Source organism: Eleutherodactylus coqui, chromosome 4 (assembly GCF_035609145.1).
Source record: "Eleutherodactylus coqui strain aEleCoq1 chromosome 4, aEleCoq1.hap1, whole genome shotgun sequence".
Classification (NCBI taxonomy): Eukaryota; Metazoa; Chordata; class Amphibia; order Anura; family Eleutherodactylidae; genus Eleutherodactylus; species Eleutherodactylus coqui.
The window spans coordinates 60637199-60664995 of NC_089840.1; the positions used below are offsets into that span (position 1 = coordinate 60637199).

The 27797-nt window shown below is 54.3% G+C and overlaps 1 protein-coding gene across 1 annotated transcript; it reads right to left on the minus strand.

Annotated features, from left to right (window-relative positions):
- Positions 1–27257, minus strand: DHRS13 (dehydrogenase/reductase 13). The gene is made up of 5 exons (XM_066599563.1): positions 26967–27257; positions 7452–7570; positions 5115–5238; positions 4017–4328; positions 1–1920 (listed from the first exon to the last, which is right to left on the minus strand). The coding sequence occupies exons 1-5, from the start codon at positions 27094–27096 to the stop codon at positions 1658–1660; spliced, it is 948 nt and encodes a 315-aa protein (XP_066455660.1). The 5' UTR covers positions 27097–27257; the 3' UTR covers positions 1–1657.
- Between the last annotated feature and the right edge of the window lie 540 nt (positions 27258–27797).

Here is a 27797-nt window from a genome sequence, read left to right on the forward strand (position 1 = left end):
GTCTGAGCTCCATTGCCGATTCCAGCCACCTCATTGGCTGATCGGCACCATGTGACGGGGGCGGAGCTACGCAATGACGCTGAGAAAGGGGAGGAGCCAGGACGCAGCTCGTGAGAAAGGACCTTACAGAAGGGGATTCCTGTCTGCGCAAGCCCGACTGTTCGTGCGACCAGAGAAGCAGTTAGCTCGTCGCCATGGAGACGGGGACGCCAGCACCAGAAGGGGATAAGTGTATAACTTCTGTATGGCCAATATTTAATGCACGATGTATATTACAAAGTGCATTAATATGGCCATACAGAAGTATGTAACCCCACTTGCTTCTGCGGGACAACCCCTTTAAGTGGGGGCAAAGTTGGTAAACAAATAAACCTAAGGCAAAACTGACACAGTTTCTGAGAAAATTCTAGCCAAGAATGATATATCACATGACCCCCTCCCCATTTAAAAAACCTGAGCTGCATTTAATATGGTAGACTGGAGTTCAAAAGTTTCTGGGATAAAATAGTGAAGAAAGTCATATTTTGTCTGGGATTTTAAAGGAATTCCATGGCCGAGACTTTGAATGGATCCCCCAAAGCTGATGTGCATGAACCCTTATTTAAAAAGGTCACTTACCTATAGGATTTCACTACATATCACCAATTTCTAAGAAGGTAGGTTAAAGGGGTTGTGTCATTACCGCAAAAAAAATGTTAGCGACTGGCTATGGGATTTAAAAAAAATAAAAAAATGAAAACAAAAACAAACAAAAAACCCACACTCACCTGTCTTTAGCCCCCAGGACTCAGCCGAGTGGCTCCCGGTTTGTTGTTCATGACACCAATACAATAGCAGAGACGGTGGATGGGTGTTAAAGACATACACATAATGGGCACCGTGAGGCCGAATATCATTCAGTCAAGCACCTGCAAATGACAGACACAGGGGCCTGCAATGATAGTGCCACCCGTCTCTGGATGGCGGACAACGAAACAGTTGGAGACGTTTGTTCCCGTTAGGCAATCAGATGATCCTCTTCACTGGTGGTCCGTGTGTGTCCCCTCACATATCCACTGGTCCCAACACCTCTTAACAGTCTGGTTATAACGGTCCTCGTGCCGGCAATTCATCAATGCGACCATCCAGCTTCTCGCATTCTAATAGTCGCTCTTCAATTGCGTCGTTGAGGCGTCTGGTGGTCAACAAGCTCTACACAAGCGGAAGAAGAGGTCACTGCACACAAGGAGCCCCTCAGAGCCTTTATAGGCCAAGAGTGGAACCACTTTTAGGGCCTCAGGTGGCAGGACCGTTCATGTAATCACACCACAATTCTAATCATTTGCATATCTGCCTGAGATGGAACTGCATGCCGAGTTTTGCAGTAAAATAACTCATTCTAGAGGCTTTTTCTTCCATACAAATAGTGTACTAGCATGCCGTGGAGAATAGACATGCTTCTTATGAGGGACCTGGAAATAACTTTGGAAAATAATTAAGTTAAGTGAATATTTTGGTAAAATCTATTTAGAAAACAATTTTTGTATGTTTTTTTAAAATTAATTAATTGCATAGATTGTTGCTCGGTAAGAGCTCTCGAACCTGCATGTACATGTATGGGTGGCTCTATAGATTTAGAAGGTTATTTGTTGTGGGATGTCTGGAGGTGGTGGAACTTTTATTTTGTTAGTCCAAGGAGCCCTTCGCTAACCTCCCACAGTTTCTTGGCTACTGCATCATCCCGAGCATGGGGCTTGACCTGTTGAGCCTGGCAATTGGCAAAGTAGCGGCCACTGTACATTTCAATGCCCTCTTGGACAGCGCAGTAAATAGAAGTCTGTGCTCCATCCACAGGAGTCTTCAGTAGGAACCAGGCAATGGGGAACAGTAGTATCTGAAGCCAGTGGGGCAAGTTGCGTCCTAAATTAGTGAGCACCACACCTGTAAGGAAAGAGATAATGAAGGAGGCATGAAAACAAGATTTTTGCACTTAGCGTTAAATCTCTTTCCCGTCACGTTCATTGGGGGACACGGCTTAGACCGTGGTTATAGCTGCTGCTACTACTAGGAGGTGGACCCTAAGCAAATGAGCGCTAGCTCCTACCAGCTATACCCCTCCTGCAGGCACCGTGGGTATAGCTGCTGCTACTAGGATGCGGACCCTAAGCAAATGAGCGCTAGCTCCTACCAGCTATACCCCTCCTGCAGGCATCCAGGACTTCAGCAGTGTGTTCGCCTGCTTTTGGGTAGAAAGGCAGGGCTCCAATAGGTGAGGGCCACTACAGCTGGCGGGTTAGGATTAAATGGATGTTGACTTGCCACCTTGTCTTCCAAGAGTTGGACTGACAACACACTGGTTAGCTCCAGTCTGTTCGCCCTCCTCGGTAGTGTAACAGGCAGAATCCAATGCCAGCCCTGTATTCCCAAATAAGATAGGATAAGAGTTGAAGACCAGTGAATGAAGAGTTCTACCTCCTATGAAAACTAAGCTAAAACGGATTAGCTTGGTGCCTGCAGGAGGGTATAGCTGGTAGGAGGAGGCAACATTTTTTTGCTTAGGGTTCAACTCCTAGTGGCAGTAGCTGTACCCACAGTCTAAATTTTGTCCCCCAATGCAACGGATAAGAAATAAACAAACATGCATTAGCTTCATAGCCAACTTCCCCAGCTACACCAATAAATTCTGCAATACACAACCATATACGTTAACCCCTTAATGACGCGACCCCCCCCCCCCCCCTTTCATTTTTCCCTGACCCTTTTAAAAAAATCGTAACTCCTTTATTTATCCATTGACATCGCTGTACGAGGGCTTGTTTTTGCGGGAAGAGTTTTTTTTTTAATGTTACTATTTAATGTACTGTAGAATGCACTGAAAGACGTAAAAAAATGGGGTAAAATGAAAAAAAAAAAAAACGACATTCTGCCATCTTTCGGTGGGTCTTGTTTCTACATCGCACAAACTGCAACAAAAGCGACATGATAGCTTTATTTTATAGGTCAGAATGTTTACTAGGATACCAAACTCAGTTTTTTTTTGCTGTACTACTTTTATATTTTTTTTAAAGACATTTAATTTTTTAAAATTATTTTCTGCTGCCATCTTCTGCACGCAATAACTTTTTTATTTTTCTGTCGACATAGTTGTGCGAGGACTCATTTCGTGCGGTACGTCCTGTAGTGTCCGTTGATATCTTGGAATAAATATGAGTTTTTGATCACTTTTTATTGCATTTTTCCTTGGAGTGCATTTCTGGTGTTCTCTCTTCCTTTCTATTTTTTTCAGACTTCGTTCACTAGGCGGGGTAAATAATGCGTTACTTTGATAGACTGGACTCTTAAGGAAGCAGCGATAGCAAATATGTATTTTTATTTTATTATTTAGGTTATTTTATGGCAAATATGGCAAAAGGTTTTTTTTTGTTTTTTCTTAAACAATTAGTAATTTTATTGTGCTTACTTTCACTTTTTTTTTTTTTTCAGTCCCCACGGCGGACAACTTGCGATGCTTTGATCGCTCCTGCACGATCATATAATGTCATAGCATTACATCATACTGTGATTGGGCAGGCAGTCTATCAAGCCACCTTAAGGGGATGGCTTGTTAGGCATACTGCCAAAATAGTCCTGGGGCATTTCATAAGGCTGCACGGCCCCCTGCAATCTCATCGCGGGGTAGGGAGGGGGGGAGGGGGGGGTGGCGAGTGGCGTACGGTATATTTAAATGCTGTTGTTATAATCGGCAGCGGCATTTAAAGCCAATGATGTGCCGCCTGTTTAGACAGGCAGGTACAAGAGCGAACGCGTTTGCTCGCTCATTCAAACGATAATCAGCTTGTCTAAAAGGACCCTTACTTGGAGGGCATGTGCGGTACAGAGCGAAGAATAAAATGTGAAAAACCACTTCTAGGCTATGTAACCAGTGAGTTAATGAGTTACTCTTGAGTCACTATCAAAGACAAATTATTCACACTGCGCTGTGGTTAGGCAGTCAGCCCTATGTAACTGAAGAACAGCACGGACGGGTGGGCACCTACCTGGGTGAACAGCATAACAAGTGACATCAGTGCCTTGTAATCTGTTGGCCAGCTCACGAACAAACAGAATATTGGCGAGTTTACTATCACAATACGCCTGGAGAATTTCCTTCCACGTTTCTCCAGGTGGATTAAGATTCTTGAAATCAATCCTTCCCTTTTTATGGGCGTTAGAGGCAAGAACCACTATACGACTTGGACTGCACTGCTTGAGACGATCCAAGAGCAATTCAGTCAACAGAAAATGACCTAAGTGATTGACTCCAAAGACCAAATTGAAGCCATCCTCAGTCTTGCCTTTACCTTCAATACCTAAAAAAAGTCAGAAGAAAAACAAATCCCATAAATACTGTCAGATCAGAACTTGGGTTATACGTATCCAAAATAAATAGTGGGGGTGTTAGGGTCCATTTACACGCAAAGACAATCTTTCAAACGATTGAAAGATTGACAGTTTAGGTAATCTTTTTGCATCGTGTTAATGGACACTAATGTCCATTAAGACTTCATCTGCATCATTTGCGTGTAAAGGGGCCTCTGGAAGCTGTTTGCAGAGCACAGCATGTGGTCTGAGCTCTGCACACAGCTCTATTGTTCTAGCACGGGCTGTCAACTGAATACAATGTAATCTCCAAATTCCGTGCAGAACACAGCGTGCGGTCTCTGTTATCTCTCTCCGGCTGAACAATGGATTTTTAAGCTCACCTTAAAAATCATCATTCAGCCAAAGAGTGAACGATGGCAGCGTTTACATGCAATGATTATTCTCATATGCCATAGTTTGAATGAATTTTGAGTGATAATCGTTGCGTGTCAATGGACCTTAAGATTGGAGCTTCATTGTATGGAAATCAGATAGGTGACCCCGGAGCACAGCAAAAACTGCAGTAAGCAAGCCTTCTTTGGATCTATTTCAGTGTGCATCCACATTGGAATGGGAAAATTGAGCGATCTGAGTGACTTCCAACGAGCCCTGGTCACCAATGCTGGACTAGCCGAAGGCACTACTGGATGGGCGTCTACAATAAAGTGGTTATTCATTGTATATACTGATCACCATATCAGGATAGAACGAGTCCATTGATGCTGTCGTCTCACCTGCATTGTTTATAAGGATGTCCAGACGAGGTTCACTGCTCAGAAACGTTTTGCAGAATGACCTAATTGATGCGATGGAGGCCAGATCAAGCTTCATGAAGAGCACCTGATTATTGCCAGAGAGCTGAAGAAGACATAAGACATCTTTAAGGTACATGCCTACACCTTCATGCTGTTACATATTCCCTAACCGCCCGCAGGGATCACTACACGGTGATGTCTTGTTCTGAGTGACAATTTTCCAAATGCAGTAACTTTAAACTGAACCCAGACTTTCAATAGTCGTTTGGCTAACAATTCAGATTGCCGACATGCCCAAAAGCATGGACGCTCAGTGGAGTCTGCAAGCTTATTCTATGGAGGCAGGGTTGGATAACTAGCTGCCGAACACATATCTTTGGGGAAAATAATGAAACACGGTTGGCACAATCCAACCACATTAGACCCCTTGATATGAAATGACAGGCAAGGATCTGACAGCTCCCGTGAAAGTGATATTGCATGAGCACTAGAGGTGGCCGCTAGTACTGAATAGTCAGACAATAATGAGTGTCTGCAGGCAGCAGTGAAGCCTGGTGGAGAGCGGGACAATAAGGAGTGTCTGCAGGCAGCAGTGAAGCCTGGTGGAGAGCGGGACAATAATGAGTGTCTGCAGGCAGCAGTGAAGCCTGGTGGAGAGCGGTACAATAATGAGTGTCTGCAGGCAGCAGTGAAGCATGGTGGAGAGCGGTACAATAATGAGTGTCTGCAGGCAGCAGTGAATCATGGTGAAGGTTCCTGGCAAATTTGGGACTGCATTTCAGCCAATGGAGTTGGGGATTTGGTCAGGATTAATGTTGTCCTCAATGCTGAGAAATACAGGCAGATACTTATCCATCATGTAATACCATCAGGGAGACATCTGATTGGCTCCAGATTTATCCTACAGCAGGACAACAACTCCAAACATCCAGCTAATGTCATTAAGAACTATCTTCAGTGTAAAGAAGAACAAGGAGTCCTGGAAGTGATCATACTGCCCCACAGAGCCCTGATCTCACATCATTCAGTCTGTCTGGGATTACATAAAGAGACAGAAGGATTTGAGCAAGCCTACATCCACAGAAGATCTGTGCTTAGTTCTCCAAGATGGTCGGAATAAACTGTGCAAGTGTACCTAGAAGAATTGATGCGTTTTGAAGCCAAAGGGTGGTCATCCCAAATATTGATGCGATTAGATTCCTTTTGTTGATTCACTTTGTGTTTTGTTAATAGTTTATTTTTGTCAATTAACACGTCTATTTCTGAAAGGATTCTTACTTTGCAGCATTGTTTCCACACCTGCCTGAAGCTTTTGCACAGGACTGTACATGACATAATAAGCCTGATGTTACCATTTTCCTACAGTAGGTACATTTTTAACTACTGTACGTGAGCCAGGCGAGTGGAAGAAGTAAATCCACAGACTCCTCAGGACCGGGCTGTGAGCACCACAACTTAAGCCCCATTTACACGCAACGATTACCACTCAAAATGAATCCTGCACTTGCACTGAGAAGGGGGTTGGACCCGATGACCCTGGAGGTTCCTTCCAACTCTACCATTCTAAGATTCTATGAAAATTCACTCAAAAGCAATCGTTTGAGTGATAATCGTTGTGTGTAAGTGCTCCCATCTTCGTCTGAATGACGATTTTTAGGGGAGCATAAAATCCATCGTTCAGCCGGAGAGTGGATAGCAGAGACTGCATGTTGTGTTCATCACGGAGAGTGCTGATTACATTGTATTCAGCTTGCAGCCCCACAACAGAACAAAGGAACTGTATGCGGAGAACAGACCACCTGCTGTTCTCTACATACAGCTCCGGAGGCTCATTTACATGCAAATGAAGGGAATAAGCTGCTAATGGGCATTAACTCCTATTATAAGCTTACGCAAAATGATCGCTTAGTCTGTCAATCTCCCTATCTTTTGAGCAATCATCTTTGAGTGTAAACGGGCCTTTAGCTTACTGTGCTCATAGAAGTTGGCAGGTTCCCTTTAAAGGGTTTTACCGCAAAAACAAGTTATCCTTATCCACAGGATAGGGGGATCTGTGGAGGTTTGACCAATGGTACCCCCACCGATCCGGAAAATGGTGGTCCAGCACATCTCTGAATGAATGAAGTGGTGGTCACATACATGCCATCTCTAGCAGTCCCATTGACGTGAATAGAGGGGTTGTGAGCATCTCAGTGGAAGTTCCATCGGTCAGTCGGACCCCCACTGATCAGAAGGCTGTGCACAGCAGATAACGTGCGTCTGTGATGAACCCGCTGTAAGAACTTCACAAATGTCTCCTGTGAGTGGCGCACTTACTCTCCTTATGTCGTATGCGGCGGCTTCTGCGGTTTCTTTTACACGGCAAGCCAGAATAACGCGAGCGCCCCGCTTGGCCAAGTCCAGCGCCGTCATCTTGCCGATCCCAACATTTCCTCCTATAGATACAAATATGATATGGAGTCAGTGAAACGACTAAGAAGCGACTCGTGTGTCATAAAACCTGTAACTGCAGAGATCACACAATGGACTCTACCGGAATGTTCACACGGCGGAATCCATACTTAAACATAAAGATATAAAATAACATTTTTGGCATTATTGCATCTGGGAAAGTCCAATCTATTAAAATAATGCATTATCCATACCGCACAGCGAACACGAAACAAAAATAATGCCAACATTTTCCTCTTATCTGGTGACAAAAAAAGTACAAAGCATAAAAAAAAAAAAAAGGATAAAAAAGTGGTATATGTGCCCCAAAACGGTACCAATAGTAACTACATGTCAAAAACAAGAATCCAACGAACGTCATTGACGGAAAAAAAAAATGTCATGGTGGACAGGAGACAGCGAGGAATCTAAAAATAATATATTTTTTGAAAGCAGTGCAACAAAGAAAAAAAAAGGGATCGTTCTCAGTAAGAGAAACCAAGTAATCTTGTAGATATGAGACCTTTTATTGGCTAACAAAAATACATGATGATACAGCGAGCTTTCAGACCTACTTAGGATTCATCATCAGGCATAATGGAACAACTCTTAAGTAATATTTAATAAATACACATGATCACATGGGAGGGCAGGAACATAATTACCAGATACAGAGAGTAGAAGGGCACAGACATGCTGGGATCAATAGCAGGGAGGGATGACCATAACAGTAAATAATTAGTCCAGTGACAAGGAATGTGAAATCTCTCCTTCAGACCTGCAAACAAGGAAGATGGAATAATACCTCTGCAGCGCCACCTATTGGATGACAGCATTCTTTTAAATCAATGTATGAGTTTTTACCAAGTCTATAAAACAAGGCTTGGGAATAGCACCCTTTCTGGGTGCTCTCCTTGGGAAGAGACGATGCCATCCCCCAACCCACTCACCCCTCAGGTGTCTCAACACACCTCCTGGGTGCTCTCCTTAAGGACGCCCCTCTTGACCTTTCATATTCTCCACTGATACAAGAACACCGCTCCAAGGTTCATTCCATTCTTGAGAGTATCAAAAATGGTCATCAACTTAATACTCCCAAATTCTTCTGTGACGCTGCGACTTGAAGTTGCCCTTCAGTATAACTCATCTGCTCTATGCTGTGTCCGTGACCACAAAAATGTTTTGCCACAGGTAATTATTACATCTTTCCCTCTCTAATCATGTGGAGATGAGATCTCATCCTGGCTCTCAGTTTTTGTCCTGTTTACCTGATATAAAGGCCCCCAACAGGACATTTACTGCACAGGATCAGGTACACAACATTGGACGAGGAACATGTGAATGTCCCCTGGATCTTATAGTCCTGCTGTGTGTTGGGGATCCTGTCCGCAGTCAGTACATGTGAGCAGGTCTTAGAGCTCCTTACATTACAGGGATAAGTTCTTTTTTGTGTGTCGGAGGGCAATGCACTCCTGATTTCAAGGTTCCTCAAATTTTGAGGTTGCCTGTAACACAGAAGGGGAGGGTCCGGGAATATGGTTTTCAGACGGTCATCCTTGTGTAGGGCATGATGGTGTTTCTTTGCAGTTTTCCTTAGTATTTCTAGCTGCGGATTGTAGGTCACTACTAAAGGCACACGATTGTTTCTTTCCTTCTCCTTGTATTGGAGTAGTTGATTTCTGGGTATCCTGGTGGCTCTGGTGATTTGGTCATCAATTGAGGTGGGATGGTAGCCCTGATTTACAAATGTCCTTGTAAGATGGTATAAATGTTCTGTTGGGTTGGATCAGATCCGGTTGTATCTGATGGCCTGGCTGTAGACTATGGACTTTTTGATGTGTTTAGGATGGAAACTGTCCCATCTGAGGTATGTGGGCGATCTATCAGTTTTCGATACAGGGATGTCTGTATTGAGTTGTTTGAAATCTTTATGGTGGTGTCCAAAAAGGTTGATTTCGGTATACAAGAAGCTTAATGTCAGGTTTACGGTGGGGTGGGATGCATTGAATCTTTCATGGAATTTTATTAGTTCTTGTTCAGTGTTGGTCCAGATGATTATGATGTCATCAATGTAGCGGAAGTTGGCCAATGGTTTGTTGTGGCAGGAGGCCAGAAAGTCACTCTCCAGTATTGCCATCTAAAGGTTGGCATATTGCGGTGCCATTTTACTGCCCATTGTGGTTCCGGTGAGTTGCAGGAATATCTCCTTGCCAGAGGAGAAATGATTGAGGATGAATCTTGTGAGTTGTAGCACCGATTCAGAGGAAACCCCATTGGCCTCAAGGTGCGCCTGGCAGGCGGTCAGTCCATCCTCGTGTGGGATGTTGGAATATTAGGCCTCTTTCACACGGGCTACAGAACACATGTATGTGAAGCTCATGGTTTCCAATGGGTTCCTTCACATGTTTTGTAGCCTGTGTGAACGAGGCCTCAGGATTCCACATAGTAAACACGTCTGTAGATCTGTTCCATTATGCCTGAGAAAGGACCCTGAGAGGTCTGAAAGCTCGCTGCAACATCATGTATTTTTGTTAGCCATTAAAAGGTATCATATCTACAAGATTACTTGGTTTCTCTTGCTAGGAACAATCACATTTCGCAGTACCGACTAACACCGTACAAAAAAACTTTTTTTCTTGGTTTTACAACAAAAGAAAGACATTTGGCATCCGCGTAATCCGACTGACCGCAGAATACAGTTAGAGCGTTTCTGCCACAGTCTGTAGGCTGTAAAAATAAGGTGAAATTGCGTTTTTTTCCCGTTTCACCCCGCTTAGAAATTTTTAAAACTTTTTCAGTGCCGTATATGCTGCAGTAAACTGAATCACTGAAAACTACAACTCCTCCCGCAAAAAAACAAGCCGTCACACGTAGCGGTCGGTAGAAGAATAAAAAACCTGGGATTGCTCGAGTGCGAGGAGGAGAAAATCATCAAAAATAAATAAATAAAAAAACTAAAAAAAGCCATGTTCAAAGGGGGATAAAACCCAGGAAACCTCGAGCCGTGGAGCGCCCCCTGCTGGTTACCTGTGGCTAGGAGGCCGGATTCACACAGATGGATTTAAGCACGATACGCAGATAATAGAAGCCATTGGTTTCAATGGGTTTGTTCACATGCTCATAGTTGCACAATTCAGTCACAAAAACCAGTCGCAGCGCCCCACCTTCCTGGGCGTCCGCAGAGGACAGAACACATCTTGGCCTCGTTACACTAATTAGCCATTTCAATGGCTGAGAGCGTCGGTGCGCAATTCTACCAAAGAGTGCTGTTGGACACGCAAATGCGCAGCGCCCAAAAACATGGCACAAATATGTACGGAAAAAACGCATATGCACGTGTGAATCCGGCCTGATGATTCTCCCCGTCGGGCTGAGGTCGCCCTCACCTGCCACTGTGACAGTCCTCCCCGTCGGGCTGAGGTCGCCCTCACCTGCCACTGTGACAGTCCTCCCCGTCGGGCTGAGGTCGCCCTCACCTGCCACTGTGACAGTCCTCCCCGTCGGGCTGAGGTCGCCCTCACCTGCCACTGTGACAGTCCTCCCCGTCGGGCTGAGGTCGCCCTCACCTGCCACTGTGACAGTCCTCCCCGTCGGGCTGAGGTCGCCCTCACCTGCCACTGTGACAGTCCTCCCCGTCGGGCTGAGGTCGCCCTCACCTGCCACTGTGACAGTCCTCCCCGTCGGGCTGAGGTCGCCCTCACCTGCCACTGTGACAGTCCTCCCCGTCGGGCTGAGGTCGCCCTCACCTGCCACTGTGACAGTCCTCCCCGTCGGGCTGAGGTCGCCCTCACCTGCCACTGTGACAGTCCTCCCCGTCGGGCTGAGGTCGCCCTCACCTGCCACTGTGACAGTCCTCCCCGTCGGGCTGAGGTCGCCCTCACCTGCCACTGTGACAGTCCTCCCCGTCGGGCTGAGGTCGCCCTCACCTGCCACTGTGACAGTCCTCCCCGTCGGGCTGAGGTCGCCCTCACCTGCCACTGTGACAGTCCTCCCCGTCGGGCTGAGGTCGCCCTCACCTGCCACTGTGACAGTCCTCCCCGTCGGGCTGAGGTCGCCCTCACCTGCCACTGTGACAGTCCTCCCCGTCGGGCTGAGGTCGCCCTCACCTGCCACTGTGACAGTCCTCCCCGTCGGGCTGAGGTCGCCCTCACCTGCCACTGTGACAGTCCTCCCCGTCGGGCTGAGGTCGCCCTCACCTGCCACTGTGACAGTCCTCCCCGTCGGGCTGAGGTCGCCCTCACCTGCCACTGTGACAGTCCTCCCCGTCGGGCTGAGGTCGCCCTCACCTGTCACTGTGACAGTCCTCCCCGTCGGGCTGAGGTCGCCCTCACCTGTCACTGTGACAGTCCTCCCCGTCGGGCTGAGGTCGCCCTCACCTGTCACTATGACAGTCCTCCCCGTCGGGCTCAGGTCGCCCTCACCTGTCACTATGACAGTTCTCCCCGTCGGGCTGAGGTCGCCCTCACCTGTCACTATGACAGTCCTCCCCGTCGGGCTCAGGTCGCCCTCACCTGTCACTATGACAGTTCTCCCCGTCGGGCTGATGTCGCCCCCACCTGTCACTGTGACAGTTCTCCCCGTCAGGCTCAGGTCGCCCTCACCTGTCACTATGACAGTTCTCCCTGTCGGGCTGAGGTCGCCCCCACTTGTCACTAGTACAGTTCTCCCCGTCGGGCTGAGGTCGCCCCCCCTGTCACTAGGACCGTTCTCCCCGTCGGGCTGAGGTCGCCCCCACCTGTCACTAGGACCGTTCTCCCCGTCGGGCTGAGGTCGCCCCCACCTGTCACTAGGACAGTTCTCCCCGTCGGGCTGAGGTCGCCCCCACCTGTCACTATGACAGTTCTCCCCGTCGGGCTGAGGTCGCCCTCACCTGTCACTATGACAGTTCTCCCCGTCGGGCTGAGGTCGCCCTCACCTGTCACTATGACAGTTCTCCCCATGAAGAAGGCTTTCATAAGCCGAAATGTCGCTGTTTGTGGGTGATGGGAAAATAAAGATCATCTGATTTTACTGCATCCTGCAGTGCTGCCAGACCTTATTTATTTACCTGGACTTTGATTTTGGAGATTTTTTGGTTTGGATCTCCCTACTGGCGATGGCACACAGGTCTGACCCTATTGGGATAATTATTCGTGCTGTTGATTCAACTCTCTTGGCGATATATGACAGTTCTCCCTGTCGGGCTGAGGTCGTCCCCACCTGTCACTAGGACAGTTCTCCCCGTCCCGCTGAGGTCCCTCTCACCTGTGACAGTTCTCCCCGTCGGGCTGAGGTCCCTCTCACCTGTGACAGTTCTCCCCGTCGGGCTGAGGTCCCTCTCACCTGTGACAGTTCTCCCCGTCGGGCTGAGGTCCCTCTCACCTGTGACTATGACAGTTCTCCCCGTCGGGCTGCGGTCCCTCTCACCTGTGACTATGACAGTTCTCCCCGTCGGGCTGCGGTCCCTCTCACCTGTGACTATGACAGTTCTCCCCGTCGGGCTGCGGTCCCTCTCACCTGTGACTATGACAGTTCTCCCCGTCGGGCTGCGGTCCCTCTCACCTGTGACTATGACAGTTCTCCCCGTCGGGCTGCGGTCCCTCTCACCTGTGACTATGACAGTTCTCCCCGTCGGGCTGCGGTCCCTCTCACCTGTGACTATGACAGTTCTCCCCGTCGGGCTGCGGTCCCTCTCACCTGTGACTATGACAGTTCTCCCCGTCGGGCTGCGGTCCCTCTCACCTGTGACTATGACAGTTCTCCCCGTCGGGCTGCGGTCCCTCTCACCTGTGACTATGACAGTTCTCCCCGTCGGGCTGCGGTCCCTCTCACCTGTGACTATGACAGTTCTCCCCGTCGGGCTGCGGTCCCTCTCACCTGTGACTATGACAGTTCTCCCCGTCGGGCTGCGGTCCCTCTCACCTGTGACTATGACAGTTCTCCCCGTCGGGCTGCGGTCCCTCTCACCTGTGACTATGACAGTTCTCCCCGTCGGGCTGCGGTCCCTCTCACCTGTGACTATGACAGTTCTCCCCGTCGGGCTGCGGTCCCTCTCACCTGTGACTATGACAGTTCTCCCCGTCGGGCTGCGGTCCCTCTCACCTGTGACTATGACAGTTCTCCCCGTCGGGCTGCGGTCCCTCTCACCTGTGACTATGACAGTTCTCCCCGTCGGGCTGCGGTCCCTCTCACCTGTGACTATGACAGTTCTCCCCGTCGGGCTGCGGTCCCTCTCACCTGTGACTATGACAGTTCTCCCCGTCGGGCTGCGGTCCCTCTCACCTGTGACTATGACAGTTCTCCCCGTCGGGCTGCGGTCCCTCTCACCTGTGACTATGACAGTTCTCCCCGTCGGGCTGCGGTCCCTCTCACCTGTGACTATGACAGTTCTCCCCGTCGGGCTGCGGTCCCTCTCACCTGTGACTATGACAGTTCTCCCCGTCGGGCTGCGGTCCCTCTCACCTGTGACTATGACAGTTCTCCCCGTCGGGCTGCGGTCCCTCTCACCTGTGACTATGACAGTTCTCCCCGTCGGGCTGCGGTCCCTCTCACCTGTGACTATGACAGTTCTCCCCGTCGGGCTGCGGTCCCTCTCACCTGTGACTATGACAGTTCTCCCCGTCGGGCTGCGGTCCCTCTCACCTGTGACTATGACAGTTCTCCCCGTCGGGCTGCGGTCCCTCTCACCTGTGACTATGACAGTTCTCCCCGTCGGGCTGCGGTCCCTCTCACCTGTGACTATGACAGTTCTCCCCGTCGGGCTGCGGTCCCTCTCACCTGTGACTATGACAGTTCTCCCCGTCGGGCTGCGGTCCCTCTCACCTGTGACTATGACAGTTCTCCCCGTCGGGCTGCGGTCCCTCTCACCTGTGACTATGACAGTTCTCCCCGTCGGGCTGCGGTCCCTCTCACCTGTGACTATGACAGTTCTCCCCGTCGGGCTGCGGTCCCTCTCACCTGTGACTATGACAGTTCTCCCCGTCGGGCTGCGGTCCCTCTCACCTGTGACTATGACAGTTCTCCCCGTCGGGCTGCGGTCCCTCTCACCTGTGACTATGACAGTTCTCCCCGTCGGGCTGCGGTCCCTCTCACCTGTGACTATGACAGTTCTCCCCGTCGGGCTGCGGTCCCTCTCACCTGTGACTATGACAGTTCTCCCCGTCGGGCTGCGGTCCCTCTCACCTGTGACTATGACAGTTCTCCCCGTCGGGCTGCGGTCCCTCTCACCTGTGACTATGACAGTTCTCCCCGTCGGGCTGCGGTCCCTCTCACCTGTGACTATGACAGTTCTCCCCGTCGGGCTGCGGTCCCTCTCACCTGTGACTATGACAGTTCTCCCCGTCGGGCTGCGGTCCCTCTCACCTGTGACTATGACAGTTCTCCCCGTCGGGCTGCGGTCCCTCTCACCTGTGACTATGACAGTTCTCCCCGTCGGGCTGCGGTCCCTCTCACCTGTGACTATGACAGTTCTCCCCGTCGGGCTGCGGTCCCTCTCACCTGTGACTATGACAGTTCTCCCCGTCGGGCTGCGGTCCCTCTCACCTGTGACTATGACAGTTCTCCCCGTCGGGCTGCGGTCCCTCTCACCTGTGACTATGACAGTTCTCCCCGTCGGGCTGCGGTCCCTCTCACCTGTGACTATGACAGTTCTCCCCGTCGGGCTGCGGTCCCTCTCACCTGTGACTATGACAGTTCTCCCCGTCGGGCTGCGGTCCCTCTCACCTGTGACTATGACAGTTCTCCCCGTCGGGCTGCGGTCCCTCTCACCTGTGACTATGACAGTTCTCCCCGTCGGGCTGCGGTCCCTCTCACCTGTGACTATGACAGTTCTCCCCGTCGGGCTGCGGTCCCTCTCACCTGTGACTATGACAGTTCTCCCCGTCGGGCTGCGGTCCCTCTCACCTGTGACTATGACAGTTCTCCCCGTCGGGCTGCGGTCCCTCTCACCTGTGACTATGACAGTTCTCCCCGTCGGGCTGCGGTCCCTCTCACCTGTGACTATGACAGTTCTCCCCGTCGGGCTGCGGTCCCTCTCACCTGTGACTATGACAGTTCTCCCCGTCGGGCTGCGGTCCCTCTCACCTGTGACTATGACAGTTCTCCCCGTCGGGCTGCGGTCCCTCTCACCTGTGACTATGACAGTTCTCCCCGTCGGGCTGCGGTCCCTCTCACCTGTGACTATGACAGTTCTCCCCGTCGGGCTGCGGTCCCTCTCACCTGTGACTATGACAGTTCTCCCCGTCGGGCTGCGGTCCCTCTCACCTGTGACTATGACAGTTCTCCCCGTCGGGCTGCGGTCCCTCTCACCTGTGACTATGACAGTTCTCCCCGTCGGGCTGCGGTCCCTCTCACCTGTGACTATGACAGTTCTCCCCGTCGGGCTGCGGTCCCTCTCACCTGTGACTATGACAGTTCTCCCCGTCGGGCTGCGGTCCCTCTCACCTGTGACTATGACAGTTCTCCCCGTCGGGCTGCGGTCCCTCTCACCTGTGACTATGACAGTTCTCCCCGTCGGGCTGCGGTCCCTCTCACCTGTGACTATGACAGTTCTCCCCGTCGGGCTGCGGTCCCTCTCACCTGTGACTATGACAGTTCTCCCCGTCGGGCTGCGGTCCCTCTCACCTGTGACTATGACAGTTCTCCCCGTCGGGCTGCGGTCCCTCTCACCTGTGACTATGACAGTTCTCCCCGTCGGGCTGCGGTCCCTCTCACCTGTGACTATGACAGTTCTCCCCGTCGGGCTGCGGTCCCTCTCACCTGTGACTATGACAGTTCTCCCCGTCGGGCTGCGGTCCCTCTCACCTGTGACTATGACAGTTCTCCCCGTCGGGCTGCGGTCCCTCTCACCTGTGACTATGACAGTTCTCCCCGTCGGGCTGCGGTCCCTCTCACCTGTGACTATGACAGTTCTCCCCGTCGGGCTGCGGTCCCTCTCACCTGTGACTATGACAGTTCTCCCCGTCGGGCTGCGGTCCCTCTCACCTGTGACTATGACAGTTCTCCCCGTCGGGCTGCGGTCCCTCTCACCTGTGACTATGACAGTTCTCCCCGTCGGGCTGCGGTCCCTCTCACCTGTGACTATGACAGTTCTCCCCGTCGGGCTGCGGTCCCTCTCACCTGTGACTATGACAGTTCTCCCCGTCGGGCTGCGGTCCCTCTCACCTGTGACTATGACAGTTCTCCCCGTCGGGCTGCGGTCCCTCTCACCTGTGACTATGACAGTTCTCCCCGTCGGGCTGCGGTCCCTCTCACCTGTGACTATGACAGTTCTCCCCGTCGGGCTGCGGTCCCTCTCACCTGTGACTATGACAGTTCTCCCCGTCGGGCTGCGGTCCCTCTCACCTGTGACTATGACAGTTCTCCCCGTCGGGCTGCGGTCCCTCTCACCTGTGACTATGACAGTTCTCCCCGTCGGGCTGCGGTCCCTCTCACCTGTGACTATGACAGTTCTCCCCGTCGGGCTGCGGTCCCTCTCACCTGTGACTATGACAGTTCTCCCCGTCGGGCTGCGGTCCCTCTCACCTGTGACTATGACAGTTCTCCCCGTCGGGCTGCGGTCCCTCTCACCTGTGACTATGACAGTTCTCCCCGTCGGGCTGCGGTCCCTCTCACCTGTGACTATGACAGTTCTCCCCGTCGGGCTGCGGTCCCTCTCACCTGTGACTATGACAGTTCTCCCCGTCGGGCTGCGGTCCCTCTCACCTGTGACTATGACAGTTCTCCCCGTCGGGCTGAGGTCCCTCTCACCTGTGACTATGACAGTTCTCCCCGTCGGGCTGAGGTCCCTCTCACCTGTGACTATGACAGTTCTCCCCGTCGGGCTGAGGTCCCTCTCACCTGTGACTATGACAGTTCTCCCCGTCGGGCTGAGGTCCCTCTCACCTGTGACTATGACAGTTCTCCCCGTCGGGCTGAGGTCCCTCTCACCTGTGACTATGACAGTTCTCCCCGTCGGGCTGAGGTCCCTCTCACCTGTGACTATGACAGTTCTCCCCGTCGGGCTGAGGTCCCTCTCACCTGTGACTATGACAGTTCTCCCCGTCGGGCTGAGGTCCCTCTCACCTGTGACTATGACAGTTCTCCCCGTCGGGCTGAGGTCCCTCTCACCTGTGACTATGACAGTTCTCCCCGTCGGGCTGAGGTCCCTCTCACCTGTGACTATGACAGTTCTCCCCGTCGGGCTGAGGTCCCTCTCACCTGTGACTATGACAGTTCTCCCCGTCGGGCTGAGGTCCCTCTCACCTGTGACTATGACAGTTCTCCCCGTCGGGCTGAGGTCCCTCTCACCTGTGACTATGACAGTTCTCCCCGTCGGGCTGAGGTCCCTCTCACCTGTGACTATGACAGTTCTCCCCGTCGGGCTGAGGTCCCTCTCACCTGTGACTATGACAGTTCTCCCCGTCGGGCTGAGGTCCCTCTCACCTGTGACTATGACAGTTCTCCCCGTCGGGCTGAGGTCCCTCTCACCTGTGACTATGACAGTTCTCCCCGTCGGGCTGAGGTCCCTCTCACCTGTGACTATGACAGTTCTCCCCGTCGGGCTGAGGTCCCTCTCACCTGTGACTATGACAGTTCTCCCCGTCGGGCTGAGGTCCCTCTCACCTGTGACTATGACAGTTCTCCCCGTCGGGCTGAGGTCCCTCTCACCTGTGACTATGACAGTTCTCCCCGTCGGGCTGAGGTCCCTCTCACCTGTGACTATGACAGTTCTCCCCGTCGGGCTGAGGTCCCTCTCACCTGTGACTATGACAGTTCTCCCCGTCGGGCTGAGGTCCCTCTCACCTGTGACTATGACAGTTCTCCCCGTCGGGCTGAGGTCCCTCTCACCTGTGACTATGACAGTTCTCCCCGTCGGGCTGAGGTCCCTCTCACCTGTGACTATGACAGTTCTCCCCGTCGGGCTGAGGTCCCTCTCACCTGTGACTATGACAGTTCTCCCCGTCGGGCTGAGGTCCCTCTCACCTGTGACTATGACAGTTCTCCCCGTCGGGCTGAGGTCCCTCTCACCTGTGACTATGACAGTTCTCCCCGTCGGGCTGAGGTCCCTCTCACCTGTGACTATGACAGTTCTCCCCGTCGGGCTGAGGTCCCTCTCACCTGTGACTATGACAGTTCTCCCCGTCGGGCTGAGGTCCCTCTCACCTGTGACTATGACAGTTCTCCCCGTCGGGCTGAGGTCCCTCTCACCTGTGACTATGACAGTTCTCCCCGTCGGGCTGAGGTCCCTCTCACCTGTGACTATGACAGTTCTCCCCGTCGGGCTGAGGTCCCTCTCACCTGTGACTATGACAGTTCTCCCCGTCGGGCTGAGGTCCCTCTCACCTGTGACTATGACAGTTCTCCCCGTCGGGCTGAGGTCCCTCTCACCTGTGACTATGACAGTTCTCCCCGTCGGGCTGAGGTCCCTCTCACCTGTGACTATGACAGTTCTCCCCGTCGGGCTGAGGTCCCTCTCACCTGTGACTATGACAGTTCTCCCCGTCGGGCTGAGGTCCCTCTCACCTGTGACTATGACAGTTCTCCCCGTCGGGCTGAGGTCCCTCTCACCTGTGACTATGACAGTTCTCCCCGTCGGGCTGAGGTCCCTCTCACCTGTGACTATGACAGTTCTCCCCGTCGGGCTGAGGTCCCTCTCACCTGTGACTATGACAGTTCTCCCCGTCGGGCTGAGGTCCCTCTCACCTGTGACTATGACAGTTCTCCCCGTCGGGCTGAGGTCCCTCTCACCTGTGACTATGACAGTTCTCCCCGTCGGGCTGAGGTCCCTCTCACCTGTGACTATGACAGTTCTCCCCGTCGGGCTGAGGTCCCTCTCACCTGTGACTATGACAGTTCTCCCCGTCGGGCTGAGGTCCCTCTCACCTGTGACTATGACAGTTCTCCCCGTCGGGCTGAGGTCCCTCTCACCTGTGACTATGACAGTTCTCCCCGTCGGGCTGAGGTCCCTCTCACCTGTGACTATGACAGTTCTCCCCGTCGGGCTGAGGTCCCTCTCACCTGTGACTATGACAGTTCTCCCCGTCGGGCTGAGGTCCCTCTCACCTGTGACTATGACAGTTCTCCCCGTCGGGCTGAGGTCCCTCTCACCTGTGACTATGACAGTTCTCCCCGTCGGGCTGAGGTCCCTCTCACCTGTGACTATGACAGTTCTCCCCGTCGGGCTGAGGTCCCTCTCACCTGTGACTATGACAGTTCTCCCCGTCGGGCTGAGGTCCCTCTCACCTGTGACTATGACAGTTCTCCCCGTCGGGCTGAGGTCCCTCTCACCTGTGACTATGACAGTTCTCCCCGTCGGGCTGAGGTCCCTCTCACCTGTGACTATGACAGTTCTCCCCGTCGGGCTGAGGTCCCTCTCACCTGTGACTATGACAGTTCTCCCCGTCGGGCTGAGGTCCCTCTCACCTGTGACTATGACAGTTCTCCCCGTCGGGCTGAGGTCCCTCTCACCTGTGACTATGACAGTTCTCCCCGTCGGGCTGAGGTCCCTCTCACCTGTGACTATGACAGTTCTCCCCGTCGGGCTGAGGTCCCTCTCACCTGTGACTATGACAGTTCTCCCCGTCGGGCTGAGGTCCCTCTCACCTGTGACTATGACAGTTCTCCCCGTCGGGCTGAGGTCCCTCTCACCTGTGACTATGACAGTTCTCCCCGTCGGGCTGAGGTCCCTCTCACCTGTGACTATGACAGTTCTCCCCGTCGGGCTGAGGTCCCTCTCACCTGTGACTATGACAGTTCTCCCCGTCGGGCTGAGGTCCCTCTCACCTGTGACTATGACAGTTCTCCCCGTCGGGCTGAGGTCCCTCTCACCTGTGACTATGACAGTTCTCCCCGTCGGGCTGAGGTCCCTCTCACCTGTGACTATGACAGTTCTCCCCGTCGGGCTGAGGTCCCTCTCACCTGTGACTATGACAGTTCTCCCCGTCGGGCTGAGGTCCCTCTCACCTGTGACTATGACAGTTCTCCCCGTCGGGCTGAGGTCCCTCTCACCTGTGACTATGACAGTTCTCCCCGTCGGGCTGAGGTCCCTCTCACCTGTGACTATGACAGTTCTCCCCGTCGGGCTGAGGTCCCTCTCACCTGTGACTATGACAGTTCTCCCCGTCGGGCTGAGGTCCCTCTCACCTGTGACTATGACAGTTCTCCCCGTCGGGCTGAGGTCCCTCTCACCTGTGACTATGACAGTTCTCCCCGTCGGGCTGAGGTCCCTCTCACCTGTGACTATGACAGTTCTCCCCGTCGGGCTGAGGTCCCTCTCACCTGTGACTATGACAGTTCTCCCCGTCGGGCTGAGGTCCCTCTCACCTGTGACTATGACAGTTCTCCCCGTCGGGCTGAGGTCCCTCTCACCTGTGACTATGACAGTTCTCCCCGTCGGGCTGAGGTCCCTCTCACCTGTGACTATGACAGTTCTCCCCGTCGGGCTGAGGTCCCTCTCACCTGTGACTATGACAGTTCTCCCCGTCGGGCTGAGGTCCCTCTCACCTGTGACTATGACAGTTCTCCCCGTCGGGCTGAGGTCCCTCTCACCTGTGACTATGACAGTTCTCCCCGTCGGGCTGAGGTCCCTCTCACCTGTGACTATGACAGTTCTCCCCGTCGGGCTGAGGTCCCTCTCACCTGTGACTATGACAGTTCTCCCCGTCGGGCTGAGGTCCCTCTCACCTGTGACTATGACAGTTCTCCCCGTCGGGCTGAGGTCCCTCTCACCTGTGACTATGACAGTTCTCCCCGTCGGGCTGAGGTCCCTCTCACCTGTGACTATGACAGTTCTCCCCGTCGGGCTGAGGTCCCTCTCACCTGTGACTATGACAGTTCTCCCCGTCGGGCTGAGGTCCCTCTCACCTGTGACTATGACAGTTCTCCCCGTCGGGCTGAGGTCCCTCTCACCTGTGACTATGACAGTTCTCCCCGTCGGGCTGAGGTCCCTCTCACCTGTGACTATGACAGTTCTCCCCGTCGGGCTGAGGTCCCTCTCACCTGTGACTATGACAGTTCTCCCCGTCGGGCTGAGGTCCCTCTCACCTGTGACTATGACAGTTCTCCCCGTCGGGCTGAGGTCCCTCTCACCTGTGACTATGACAGTTCTCCCCGTCGGGCTGAGGTCCCTCTCACCTGTGACTATGACAGTTCTCCCCGTCGGGCTGAGGTCCCTCTCACCTGTGACTATGACAGTTCTCCCCGTCGGGCTGAGGTCCCTCTCACCTGTGACTATGACAGTTCTCCCCGTCGGGCTGAGGTCCCTCTCACCTGTGACTATGACAGTTCTCCCCGTCGGGCTGAGGTCCCTCTCACCTGTGACTATGACAGTTCTCCCCGTCGGGCTGAGGTCCCTCTCACCTGTGACTATGACAGTTCTCCCCGTCGGGCTGAGGTCCCTCTCACCTGTGACTATGACAGTTCTCCCCGTCGGGCTGAGGTCCCTCTCACCTGTGACTATGACAGTTCTCCCCGTCGGGCTGAGGTCCCTCTCACCTGTGACTATGACAGTTCTCCCCGTCGGGCTGAGGTCCCTCTCACCTGTGACTATGACAGTTCTCCCCGTCGGGCTGAGGTCCCTCTCACCTGTGACTATGACAGTTCTCCCCGTCGGGCTGAGGTCCCTCTCACCTGTGACTATGACAGTTCTCCCCGTCGGGCTGAGGTCCCTCTCACCTGTGACTATGACAGTTCTCCCCGTCGGGCTGAGGTCCCTCTCACCTGTGACTATGACAGTTCTCCCCGTCGGGCTGAGGTCCCTCTCACCTGTGACTATGACAGTTCTCCCCGTCGGGCTGAGGTCCCTCTCACCTGTGACTATGACAGTTCTCCCCGTCGGGCTGAGGTCCCTCTCACCTGTGACTATGACAGTTCTCCCCGTCGGGCTGAGGTCCCTCTCACCTGTGACTATGACAGTTCTCCCCGTCGGGCTGAGGTCCCTCTCACCTGTGACTATGACAGTTCTCCCCGTCGGGCTGAGGTCCCTCTCACCTGTGACTATGACAGTTCTCCCCGTCGGGCTGAGGTCCCTCTCACCTGTGACTATGACAGTTCTCCCCGTCGGGCTGAGGTCCCTCTCACCTGTGACTATGACAGTTCTCCCCGTCGGGCTGAGGTCCCTCTCACCTGTGACTATGACAGTTCTCCCCGTCGGGCTGAGGTCCCTCTCACCTGTGACTATGACAGTTCTCCCCGTCGGGCTGAGGTCCCTCTCACCTGTGACTATGACAGTTCTCCCCGTCGGGCTGAGGTCCCTCTCACCTGTGACTATGACAGTTCTCCCCGTCGGGCTGAGGTCCCTCTCACCTGTGACTATGACAGTTCTCCCCGTCGGGCTGAGGTCCCTCTCACCTGTGACTATGACAGTTCTCCCCGTCGGGCTGAGGTCCCTCTCACCTGTGACTATGACAGTTCTCCCCGTCGGGCTGAGGTCCCTCTCACCTGTGACTATGACAGTTCTCCCCGTCGGGCTGAGGTCCCTCTCACCTGTGACTATGACAGTTCTCCCCGTCGGGCTGAGGTCCCTCTCACCTGTGACTATGACAGTTCTCCCCGTCGGGCTGAGGTCCCTCTCACCTGTGACTATGACAGTTCTCCCCGTCGGGCTGAGGTCCCTCTCACCTGTGACTATGACAGTTCTCCCCGTCGGGCTGAGGTCCCTCTCACCTGTGACTATGACAGTTCTCCCCGTCGGGCTGAGGTCCCTCTCACCTGTGACTATGACAGTTCTCCCCGTCGGGCTGAGGTCCCTCTCACCTGTGACTATGACAGTTCTCCCCGTCGGGCTGAGGTCCCTCTCACCTGTGACTATGACAGTTCTCCCCGTCGGGCTGAGGTCCCTCTCACCTGTGACTATGACAGTTCTCCCCGTCGGGCTGAGGTCCCTCTCACCTGTGACTATGACAGTTCTCCCCGTCGGGCTGAGGTCCCTCTCACCTGTGACTATGACAGTTCTCCCCGTCGGGCTGAGGTCCCTCTCACCTGTGACTATGACAGTTCTCCCCGTCGGGCTGAGGTCCCTCTCACCTGTGACTATGACAGTTCTCCCCGTCGGGCTGAGGTCCCTCTCACCTGTGACTATGACAGTTCTCCCCGTCGGGCTGAGGTCCCTCTCACCTGTGACTATGACAGTTCTCCCCGTCGGGCTGAGGTCCCTCTCACCTGTGACTATGACAGTTCTCCCCGTCGGGCTGAGGTCCCTCTCACCTGTGACTATGACAGTTCTCCCCGTCGGGCTGAGGTCCCTCTCACCTGTGACTATGACAGTTCTCCCCGTCGGGCTGAGGTCCCTCTCACCTGTGACTATGACAGTTCTCCCCGTCGGGCTGAGGTCCCTCTCACCTGTGACTATGACAGTTCTCCCCGTCGGGCTGAGGTCCCTCTCACCTGTGACTATGACAGTTCTCCCCGTCGGGCTGAGGTCCCTCTCACCTGTGACTATGACAGTTCTCCCCGTCGGGCTGAGGTCCCTCTCACCTGTGACTATGACAGTTCTCCCCGTCGGGCTGAGGTCCCTCTCACCTGTGACTATGACAGTTCTCCCCGTCGGGCTGAGGTCCCTCTCACCTGTGACTATGACAGTTCTCCCCGTCGGGCTGAGGTCCCTCTCACCTGTGACTATGACAGTTCTCCCCGTCGGGCTGAGGTCCCTCTCACCTGTGACTATGACAGTTCTCCCCGTCGGGCTGAGGTCCCTCTCACCTGTGACTATGACAGTTCTCCCCGTCGGGCTGAGGTCCCTCTCACCTGTGACTATGACAGTTCTCCCCGTCGGGCTGAGGTCCCTCTCACCTGTGACTATGACAGTTCTCCCCGTCGGGCTGAGGTCCCTCTCACCTGTGACTATGACAGTTCTCCCCGTCGGGCTGAGGTCCCTCTCACCTGTGACTATGACAGTTCTCCCCGTCGGGCTGAGGTCCCTCTCACCTGTGACTATGACAGTTCTCCCCGTCGGGCTGAGGTCCCTCTCACCTGTGACTATGACAGTTCTCCCCGTCGGGCTGAGGTCCCTCTCACCTGTGACTATGACAGTTCTCCCCGTCGGGCTGAGGTCCCTCTCACCTGTGACTATGACAGTTCTCCCCGTCGGGCTGAGGTCCCTCTCACCTGTGACTATGACAGTTCTCCCCGTCGGGCTGAGGTCCCTCTCACCTGTGACTATGACAGTTCTCCCCGTCGGGCTGAGGTCCCTCTCACCTGTGACTATGACAGTTCTCCCCGTCGGGCTGAGGTCCCTCTCACCTGTGACTATGACAGTTCTCCCCGTCGGGCTGAGGTCCCTCTCACCTGTGACTATGACAGTTCTCCCCGTCGGGCTGAGGTCCCTCTCACCTGTGACTATGACAGTTCTCCCCGTCGGGCTGAGGTCCCTCTCACCTGTGACTATGACAGTTCTCCCCGTCGGGCTGAGGTCCCTCTCACCTGTGACTATGACAGTTCTCCCCGTCGGGCTGAGGTCCCTCTCACCTGTGACTATGACAGTTCTCCCCGTCGGGCTGAGGTCCCTCTCACCTGTGACTATGACAGTTCTCCCCGTCGGGCTGAGGTCCCTCTCACCTGTGACTATGACAGTTCTCCCCGTCGGGCTGAGGTCCCTCTCACCTGTGACTATGACAGTTCTCCCCGTCGGGCTGAGGTCCCTCTCACCTGTGACTATGACAGTTCTCCCCGTCGGGCTGAGGTCCCTCTCACCTGTGACTATGACAGTTCTCCCCGTCGGGCTGAGGTCCCTCTCACCTGTGACTATGACAGTTCTCCCCGTCGGGCTGAGGTCCCTCTCACCTGTGACTATGACAGTTCTCCCCGTCGGGCTGAGGTCCCTCTCACCTGTGACTATGACAGTTCTCCCCGTCGGGCTGAGGTCCCTCTCACCTGTGACTATGACAGTTCTCCCCGTCGGGCTGAGGTCCCTCTCACCTGTGACTATGACAGTTCTCCCCGTCGGGCTGAGGTCCCTCTCACCTGTGACTATGACAGTTCTCCCCGTCGGGCTGAGGTCCCTCTCACCTGTGACTATGACAGTTCTCCCCGTCGGGCTGAGGTCCCTCTCACCTGTGACTATGACAGTTCTCCCCGTCGGGCTGAGGTCCCTCTCACCTGTGACTATGACAGTTCTCCCCGTCGGGCTGAGGTCCCTCTCACCTGTGACTATGACAGTTCTCCCCGTCGGGCTGAGGTCCCTCTCACCTGTGACTATGACAGTTCTCCCCGTCGGGCTGAGGTCCCTCTCACCTGTGACTATGACAGTTCTCCCCGTCGGGCTGAGGTCCCTCTCACCTGTGACTATGACAGTTCTCCCCGTCGGGCTGAGGTCCCTCTCACCTGTGACTATGACAGTTCTCCCCGTCGGGCTGAGGTCCCTCTCACCTGTGACTATGACAGTTCTCCCCGTCGGGCTGAGGTCCCTCTCACCTGTGACTATGACAGTTCTCCCCGTCGGGCTGAGGTCCCTCTCACCTGTGACTATGACAGTTCTCCCCGTCGGGCTGAGGTCCCTCTCACCTGTGACTATGACAGTTCTCCCCGTCGGGCTGAGGTCCCTCTCACCTGTGACTATGACAGTTCTCCCCGTCGGGCTGAGGTCCCTCTCACCTGTGACTATGACAGTTCTCCCCGTCGGGCTGAGGTCCCTCTCACCTGTGACTATGACAGTTCTCCCCGTCGGGCTGAGGTCCCTCTCACCTGTGACTATGACAGTTCTCCCCGTCGGGCTGAGGTCCCTCTCACCTGTGACTATGACAGTTCTCCCCGTCGGGCTGAGGTCCCTCTCACCTGTGACTATGACAGTTCTCCCCGTCGGGCTGAGGTCCCTCTCACCTGTGACTATGACAGTTCTCCCCGTCGGGCTGAGGTCGCTCTCACCTGTGACTATGACCGTCCTCCCCGTCGGGCTGAGGTCCCTCTCACCTGTGACTATGACCGTCCTCCCCGTCGGGCTGAGGTCCCTCTCACCTGTGACTATGACCGTCCTCCCCGTCGGGCTGAGGTCCCTCTCACCTGTGACTATGACCGTCCTCCCCGTCGGGCTGAGGTCCCTCTCACCTGTGACTATGACAGTACTCCCCGTCGGGCTGAGGTCCCTCTCACCTGTGACTATGACAGTACTCCCCGTCGGGCTGAGGTCCCTCTCACCTGTGACTATGACAGTACTCCCCGTCGGGCTGAGGTCCCTCTCACCTGTGACTATGACAGTACTCCCCGTCGGGCTGAGGTCCCTCTCACCTGTGACTATGACAGTACTCCCCGTCGGGCTGAGGTCCCTCTCACCTGTGACTATGACAGTACTCCCCGTCGGGCTGAGGTCCCTCTCACCTGTGACTATGACAGTACTCCCCGTCGGGCTGAGGTCCCTCTCACCAGTGACTATGACAGTCCTCCCTGTCCTGCTGAGGTCCCTCTCACCAGTGACTATGACAGTTCTCTCTGTCAGGCTGAGGTCGCGCTCACCTGTGACTATGACAGTTCTCCCTGTCAGGCTGAGATCGCTCTTGCACCGCCGGCCTCGGATGAAGTTGTAGTAGATGAGTACATAGAGCCCCAGGCCGATCCCCAGCGGCAGCAGCAGAGCGGCGGCCATGGCGGCTGCAGGCTGTCACACAATCCCGCTGATCTGCTTACAGTCTGCTATTATGTAACAGCAATCCCCCGCCGACCCACATTATAGCCGCTACTTCCTGCTCGGCTACGGCGGCCTCGCGGAGACACAGTTAGTACGTTCGCCTACCCGCCGCCGGCTGGATGAGTCTCCCGTGTGGTCAGTCCGCGCCGGCAGGGGGCGGTGTTAGTTGTCAGTCTGTACACTGTGTGAACAGGACCGACAGCCCCAGCGGCTATATGGAGCCATTGCATGTCTGCCTTGCATCTCAGTGGCCTTTCGGGATGGAGACCCCGAGCAGACCTGATGCTCACAGCTGGCGGAGGTGGGGTGGAATCCGCCAAAAGCCGTACGATTGTGTTGGCGTTTCACGCAGATCCGCAGCATGAGTCACCATTCAATTGACCCATGTGCGGATCTGCCCCAAACTGCGCCGCGCAAAATACGCTGTCGATTTTTATGTGGACCAGCACCAAGACCGGCCAGATGTAAGCGCAACCGTAGGATATATTCACGGCGCAATTTTCTGCCCCTGGGCTCCTGCACACAGGTGAATATTTGCTGCAGAATCAGTGGTCAGCGTCCGCACCGCGAATCTGTATCAAATACCGCCCGGGGGATTTGATTTGCAGAATCTGTACAGGAAGCACGGCGTCCGCACTTCACACTGAAGCATACGCCAT

Bases quoted from the DNA above. Each gene is read 5' to 3' on its own strand.
- DHRS13 (XM_066599563.1), bottom strand. From the start codon at position 27,096: ATGGCCGCCGCTCTGCTGCTGCCGCTGGGGATCGGCCTGGGGCTCTAT. The intron at 7,571-26,966 runs GTGAGCGCGACC...TTGTATCTATAG, and splicing joins GAGAACTGTCATAGTCACAG to GAGGAAATGTTGGGATCGGC. The intron at 4,329-5,114 runs GTGAGACGACAG...GACTTTTTTTAG, and splicing joins CATCCTTATAAACAATGCAG to GTATTGAAGGTAAAGGCAAG.